General features: G+C 34.2%; 2 protein-coding genes across 2 annotated transcripts; one reads left to right on the top strand and one right to left on the bottom strand.

Annotated features, from left to right (window-relative positions):
- Positions 1-607: 607 nt before the first annotated feature.
- On the top strand, positions 608-1,456 carry LOC116163108 (prefoldin subunit 5). Its single transcript, XM_031476959.1, has 3 exons — positions 608-788; positions 840-974; positions 1,102-1,456. Exons 1-3 carry the CDS (start codon positions 693-695, stop codon positions 1,333-1,335), a joined length of 465 nt encoding a protein of 154 aa, XP_031332819.1. The 5' UTR covers positions 608-692; the 3' UTR covers positions 1,336-1,456.
- A 2,710-nt stretch (positions 1,457-4,166) lies between these two features.
- Positions 4,167-5,392, bottom strand: LOC116163994. Its single transcript, XM_031478122.1, has 2 exons — positions 4,930-5,392; positions 4,167-4,876 (listed from the first exon to the last, which is right to left on the bottom strand). The coding sequence occupies exons 1-2, from the start codon at positions 5,390-5,392 to the stop codon at positions 4,167-4,169; spliced, it is 1,173 nt and encodes a 390-aa protein (XP_031333982.1).
- Between the last annotated feature and the right edge of the window lie 3,067 nt (positions 5,393-8,459).

The following is an 8,459-nucleotide window of genomic DNA, read 5'->3' as shown; positions in this document are numbered from 1 at the left end:
ACGAAATCCACTGAACGAGAATGATCAAAATTTTAACCGATGGAGTTCCATTTTGCCCTATCAGAGTATGCTAAAATCGATCGTCTGCCTCCTCAGGTCATACGACTTAAGGCGCTGCGGGTACTTCTTGCGGTACCAATTCTAAAAGGTTGTTTTTCGAAAAAATAAGTTATACACCTAATGAAAACGTTGATAATAGCTCTTAAAAAAATATTTAAAAAAATCGCGAACATTTGATAACTCCGTAAAAGAACAATTCTTAGTCGGTTTTTCACGAACTTTCTACGGATATAACTAGGTTACCGTTGGATGAATGAAGCTGATTTTTTTTACAGACTGATGATAGGTACAACTAATGACTTAACGGTGTTTCGTTTTTAAATTTTTTCTCTTATTATAAGATTATCTTATTATCTTAACATTATAAGATATCTTATAATTAGAGAAAAAACTTAAAAAAGAAACATTGTCATAGTCATTGGCTGTACCTATCATTAGTCTGTAAAAAAAAATCAGCTTCATTCATCCACCTAGCGGAATATAGTTCTCTCAACTCAATACGTGTAGAATAACTGGCAACACTGATACAGGATATAATAGCCGCTGCCTAGCCGAAGTCTGTCCTGTCATTTGTCAAGTGTGACTGAACTTTTATTTCAATAATTTGATTTATATCATAAAATTACGTAAATATGTCACAAATACCATTAGAAGCGAATGCACAGCAAATTGATTTAACTACGTTATCATTGCCACAATTGACACAATTAAAACAGCAGCTAGATCAAGTAATTAACTCAACATAACCTTATTTAATACTTCAGGTATTGCTTTTTAAGGAGCTGACTCTCTTTCAAGAATCCCTACAGTCTTTAAAATTAGCTCAAAACAAATTTCAAAACTCTGGCGAATGCTTAGAAAAGGTGACACCTGAGTCGGAAGGAAAATCTATACTTGTTCCCCTTACTGGATCTGTATCCTTTTTGTTGTGCTCATTTATGTGGTAACATGTCTGTTCGGTGATCTATTTGTGACCTATTGGTGTTAATTTTCAGGATTGTTGCTGAATGCATTACTTCATATGTCCTTAACTGCTTGTAGATGTATGTGCCAGGAAAGTTAGCAGATACAAAACATGTTATAATAGACATTGGTACAGGCTATTATGCAGAGCAAGATATTGCCGGGGCCAAGAGTTACTTTAGACGTAAGATTGCTTTTGTCACGGAACAAATGGAGAAGATACAAATTATCGGATTGGAGAAAAGCAAAATACGTGATACAGTTGCAGAAGTAATGGAATTGAAGATGCAAGCTCAAACGGCGCAAAGTTAATGTTTAAGTTTTAATATTTATTTTAAAATTCGTATTGCTGCTCGTTTAAAAAAATGTCACTCTTTAGTTGTGATAGGCATTAAAAACTTTGCTAAATACACCTACTAAATTATTTGTTAAAGATTGTCATGTCTATATTATCCAGTAGGAATATACAAAGTAACTTACGACAGGAAATAACAAATAACACTTTCATAGGAGCATAACTGTTAAGCTTTTACAGCAATTATTAAAATTGTTTCTTGAACTTTTCTTTGATAACAACTAACCAAGGTTGATTTTCCAAAGCCTAAGGTCAATACTTAACTTTGTTTTTAAATTCCATAAATAAACAAATACACAACATTAAAGGTTTTTGTAGTCTGTAGTAAATTGAAGATACCTGCATGGTTAAAACCAAGTTCATAATTACAATAAACTAGAAATAGCCACAATAACAAGTAGAGGAGGGAGGTTTTATATAAAAATATTCAACAAGTATGGCTCATGAGTCATGAGGATGTTTGCTGGCCTGTATGAGCCGCATAAAAGTTACAGAAAATGTTGAACCTAATATACTTTATTGGTAATGATATTGCACCATTTTGTCGTAATTGTTGGAATTGCGAGATACAAAATACCATGAAGCGGAGACGCACATCCACGTCCAAAATGTAGGAGTCCGTACTGTTTCATAGTTCAGCTACTACATCAAAGATGGCATTATTATCGCGTTATATTTTCACTATTCGTATTATATTTTGTAATTGCCTTATCACTCATATTGCATGATACATTGTTCTTCAGTAAACAATAAGCGTTTTGTAGTAGGTACTAGCATTGAATAAGTAATCATAGGAAGAAGTATCACATTTATAGATTTTCGCGTAATGTTGGTTGCATACCGTTAAGGCTGGGATTGCCTGAAAAGAGAATTACCCATAGTAAAGGACAAAGTTTTTTTCGTTAGACTGTGCTGGTACCTAATAATGAGTAGCGTGACTACAGCAGTTTTCTATACAAATATTTAAATCATTATACTCTCTTTAAGTGGGCCCCAACAACACAGAGGGAGCTTAAAAAAAATGCAATTTGATTTGCATAACCACACGACAAGAAGATACAAAACACAAACGCAAGGTCGTTCACGGCTCCTTACAGACTGCTAGATTAACAAAATTATAATTAGCTCTCTACCGCACACAACTTGAGGAGAATAATGAACCGCTTGTAACGTAACGTATGAAGAAAAAATTGCGCAATTATTGGCATGGGGGACTTTCAAAATTAAGGTCGTAAAATTGGTTCACATTTTTGTTTGGAAGGGCCCTCAGTAAAACTCTCGATTCCTTCACTTAACGGTAAAACGCTGCAATTTCTAAGAAAACACCTTTGGAAATTCAATTCTTTTTCATTGTTACCCATTGAATAATTTTTTTCACTACTAGCGTCTGATGACATGATTATTAACCTTTTTTCCACTTGTAAAGTAGGCTTTCTCGGCATTTGTTCAAAGTGGTTAATAATCTTTTATTATTAAATAGTAGTCAATAATGAGAACTGTCACGCTGTCACTTTTAGAAAACACAACCCGAAATTTCGCTCAATGAACGTTATTAGACAAGTTCTCTAAAACGAATAATTGCCACCATTCGCAATTTCCAGAGAAATTACATACCTAAAATTATCACATTTTGAAAAAATTCGATCGAAATTACTCTTTGAAAAATCTCAATGACAGAACAAAATACGGCCTGTTTGACTTGTACTTCCACGTACTTGATTGACATGTTAAATTAAGAAACAAACAATTCTGTGCAACCGTTAACTCTCTTATCAATATAATATGTTAATTTAGAGGATTTCAAGTGCTAGTAGTGAAAAAAATAGTATATATACCACGGTAGAGAAGTCTATTACTTCGCACCTTACACCCCTCGGCGCAAGCGCCTCGAGATGTAATCTTGGTGCTCAGGCAATAATAGTGGACTTCTCTACCTTGATATATAATGTACTATTATTCAATGTCATTACGAAGTGTGTTTGTTATACTTAGTTATAACGATCGTAGTGCCTATTCAAATAATAGGTAACGAGACTTTGTAACTAACGAAATGTTATTACAGTAGAGACGCGTTTTGACTTTTAGGACTTGGAAAAAGTTCATCCATATTTTCGTTTTTTTTTGTATTTTTCTCTAAAACGGTAGGGAAATTTCGAATTAGATAGAACAAGCAAAAGCTTTTATGGAGAATGCATTTTTGTCAAAAAGTATAGTAAAAGTTTTTCTTCTTGTAAAGTCAATCCGGGGACATACGATGTACCGATTTTTTTTAATTTTTAGCCGTTTATACCTTAAATATACATTTGTATCTCTCTATCCCCATGTATTAATTTCGAGGGATGGTCTTTTGTAAATTAGTAATATACAGGCTGATTCAAATTCGAGGCCACCATGGGTATCTCGCGAACTGTAAGAGATATAGTGTATTCAGAAAATAATGTTACTTTTCTTATTAACGCTGGGGGTGTTCCCAATAGTATTGCGATAAATGGTATTATTGGATTTGCATCTTAAAGTTAAATGTTTGGGAAAAACCGGATTTTTAAGGACGAAAGTCGTTCAAAACAATCCTTACGGCTTGTTTAAATGAATAGAACAATAAGCACCAATCACCCACCAGTCAACAGAATATAAATATTACACCAGTTACGATACGAAATCATGCTTGTATTTTAGCAGTTCACATTAAAAATTACAACATTTGTTACAAATAAACATGAAAATATGTACATTATTTACTTAATTGCTACCTATTATAATAATCGACATGAATTAAGTTCATATGAATTCACGCGTCGTTGTCACTTTCACTTAAATAATCGCTTTCTTCATCACTTCCTGTATTTACAGTAAAAACCAAAGCCCTTACATCGTCTATAATTTTTTCACGATTGAAGGTATCCTTGATTATTTCTTCTGTATGGGTTACGCAGCGATTCCACACGTCTGGAGTTACTTTAGCTAACGCGTCGTTCCAGGTTTTAAGAACATCTTCTGGTCTTTCCGGCGTACCAACAATATGGTCATCGTAAAACTTTTTCGAAATTCCCCATACCAGTTCAATGGGATTGAAATGGCAATGGTAAGGCGGCAAACGCAGAACCTCGTGGCCATATTGTAATGTCATTTCATCGACAACATATTTAGTTATGGTTGCTTGACTGTGATTTTTTACAATTTCTAACAATTCGGCCTTAAACATCGCAGTACCAAATGGTCTATTCTTCATTTTCAACCAATTCGAAATTTCCTCTTTGGTTGAAGAAGCTCTTGGAATCTTTTCACTTTTCCGCGTGTGATAAGATGCATTGTCTAAAACAATAATTGAGGGCTGAGCAAGTTTCTTTAGGAAAGATTCTTCAAACCATTTTTCAAATAGTTCGGCGTTCATATTGTCGTGGTAATCGAACGATTTGTTGGTACTCGAAAATATTAAGCTGCTGCCTTCTATAAACCCATTTCTGCCACCAGCATGAATAATTATGTATCGTTTACCATCTGAAGCCTTATGAGTTGTTGCAAACTTTTAGCGCGGTCATCTTGCCAAGTACGCTTTGTTGCGCCTCTGCTAAACACCCAGGTTTCGTCTAAAAAAACGAAATCATGCGGAATTTCGGATTCGAGATTTCTGATGTATTTTCGCAAAAACACATTCCGCATGGAAACCACATGACTTTGTTCACACGAACCCCGTCTGCTATTGGTCATCTTAAATTTAAAGCCCATTTCTTTCAGTGCATAGAACAAGCTTGTTCTGCCCAAATCACACAAGTCTTTCAATTTTATCACCGCCAACAAAGTATCTAGAGTTACGTGCTCTTTATTTGCGTACATATCATAAATCAGATATCGGATGGTATGCTTTTTATTTTCTAGTAGGTCCGTCCTACGTGGTTTAGAACGGCGATATGGATTTCTTTTTAAATCACTTCCAATCTCTCGCATAGCACATGTCCTCACAACTGTTTGTTTCGATACTTGCACCGCATCCGCTGTTCTTTGTTGAACTGCCATTACTGAAGTAAGTACTCCACCATGATTTTTTTCTTTTACAAAATAATCATACACGTTCAACTAAATTTTACATTTGGCCTCAGTGGCGTCCATTTTGACCAGGTTGTACAGGAAACTAAGTGAGTATAACAATTCAGTTGCAATATATATAGAACCCCTTCCTAAAGACATTAACAAATATTTTCTTATTTTCTTTTACTTATAAAACATTAATATTGATTACAATAATTAGGAAGTCATTATGGTACAAGTACAAATCTAAATATAATTAACTTCTGAGGTAAACAAGCGATTATTGTATTGAAAGTGATAACGATAATACCCCTAGCACATTATGTACATATTTGCATATCATTACATTATATTATGTATTACGTACCATTTGAATATCGTATAAGTTTTTAGCGCATTTTACGAACGTAAAATTACCGTTATTTTACCATTTAAAGACAAGCGTTATACCTTCGTATCGAAATTGGTGTAATATTTATAATTTGTTGAGAACTGCTGACTGCTGGGTGATTGGTGTTTATTGTTCTATTCATTTAAACAAGCCGTAAGGATTGTTTTATTAAAAATCCGGTTTTTCCAATACATTTAAGATGCAAATCCAATAATACCATTTATCGCAATACTATTGGGAACACCCCCAGCGCTAATGAGAAAAGTAACATTATTTTCTGAATACAGTTATAGGATAGGTAGGTAGTTTAAATTTGTTAAAGTTGTGTATTTTGATGCTTAACAAAATGCAGTTTTGAAACTGAAAATTCTGACTACTTTCGGAGATATCCGGAAAAATAAACGACATTTTGAAAATCGTTTTTGTTTTTACTGACGTTATTTACAAAGATATTTAATAATAAATGACACATTATTATGGCCACTTTTTTCCCTCTACAAGATGCTAGTTTAAAATTTTAAATCCGACATTTCGTCTCCGGTTAACTATCATCAACTTTGTTTTTTCTTATGGAAGCAATTTTTACTTTTTGTGAATTTTTTTCTAATTTCAAAAATGTACACATCAATTTTTTTAATGTTTGTAAAATATCTTTTTGCCCAGAAAACTTTGTCTTAAGTAACGTACGTAAGTAGTTTCTTGCGTTTTTACGAATGAATAGCGTTATTTCTTATTAAAAATAGATTTTTGAAATCAGAAAAAAATTCTTTATCAAATGACACAAAAATTCAAAATTGCTTCCATAAGAACTGGACTGGAGACGAAACGTCAAACTTAAAATTTAAAAGTAGCATCTTGTAGAGGGAAAAAACCTTAGATTTTTTATATATATTTTAGATTCCTTGTCTAAGGAAAAAACTCAAAAAAGTGGTCATAATAATGTGTCATTTATTTTGAAACATGTTTTCTAGATTTTATAAACATATATTAATGGACAAAATATCAGTTTATATTGTATGGAAACTATGCTCTGTACATGTATCTACCTAATACATATTTTTCCGATCATATACACCCCTTGCTTATGGAATGGTGAATGAAGTTCAGAGGCAATGCACGCCCCATTGAATTACAAGTGCATCACCAGTTGCCTATGTTCTCTAAATCCAAACCTTAAATTGTTTCAAACGTGCGTATTTCTCTTTCATTATGAGACCATTCAATGATGAGACTATGCTCTTTCCTTCTCTGAGCTATCCACGATGCAGACCTTATGCAGACAGATCAGCCCTGTTTCCAATGTGTCTACCTGAACTCGTTTAGTATTTAAACTGGTTTAACTCACGTTTCACTGTTATTTTTGCTATTGTTACGGGCGGCGATTATTTATAATCACCAATCAATGTGAATAATTGAGGGAAGGAACATTTTTTAAATAGCCCTTCCTTCTCAGTTTTATAAATGGTAATTTCTAAATGTACTCGGTGCATTTCAGATTTCAGTGTTTTTTTTCGTTTTGAAACGAGCTTTAATTATTTACCGGCCAGCGAAATGGATGCAATCTCGATATGACGCCTTCTTCCACTCCCAGCCGAGTCAACCCCATTTACTTCTAAAAGGTCACAGTTCGAGCAAAAAATTCATCGTATTCAGGCACGCGTGATAAGGCGCAGGCCCGCGGTGCTACTTAGGGTGCAAATGGTGCCGGCAAGTGGTCCTTACTTATATAAACTCATTAGTCTAATTTGATCTCTTTAATGGGAGATGTGAAAGTTGACCAGATAACTGTCATAGAATAAGTAATTATTGCCAAGATTCCGCCCAAAAACGGTTTTTTGCAAATAACTTCAAAACTATGCGTTTTTCGAAAAAGTATGTTGAAAGCAAAATTGAAGAGGCATATTTTTGCTAAAGTGAGCCGTTTAGGCTCAAGAGCTGATTGAATGACAACATATTCTGTTAATTTCTATAAACTGCCCCTATCTCCATATTCCTTTGGGTATATATTATAAAATCATTTTCATATGACTACGCCATTGTTGTTGGGGAGGATGTTGACCTCATTGTTCTGTTGACAGCACTGTGCAAGACTCATGATAAAGTTTACCTACCTGGGAGAGAAAAAACGGTCCAAAATATTTATTCGTCGGAAGGTTTCTAAGGAACCGAAGTAGTCAAGGATCAAGGATTATAAACATATAAGGATGGCCGAATCCCTATGCACTAATGTTATCCGGAGCGCTGGTTGTGGTGACGTCACAATCATACCTACAGCGCAAGTGTCTATATAGCAGCATGTATATCGCTCAATTAGAAATGCCAAATTAATGCTCTTCTTCGTCTAATTTTCCAATGTATAATATTTTTTGACGTGTGCGGATATGCGTAGTATATCGCGACAGTTTTTATTATATGGTATTGCACACAGAATTGGTAAAATAAGTAGGTATATAAGTATAGTTACACCACAATGCCGGGAATAAGATGTGCTATTTATGGCTGTAATAATAATGTAATATTACCGTTAAAAAACTGGGAAAAGACATAAAATTCCATGCGTTTCCCAAAGCCTAACTCGATGCTCTTGAATACATAGCAGGATTCCTTGCACACAAGTATAGGTACCTATAAAGAAAAGCTGCCCGATTTAGGTGACTATACGCA

Source organism: Photinus pyralis, unplaced genomic scaffold (assembly GCF_008802855.1).
Source record: "Photinus pyralis isolate 1611_PpyrPB1 unplaced genomic scaffold, Ppyr1.3 Ppyr1.4_LG2, whole genome shotgun sequence".
Classification (NCBI taxonomy): Eukaryota; Metazoa; Arthropoda; class Insecta; order Coleoptera; family Lampyridae; genus Photinus; species Photinus pyralis.
This window is presented reverse-complemented; position numbering and strand designations above follow the sequence as displayed.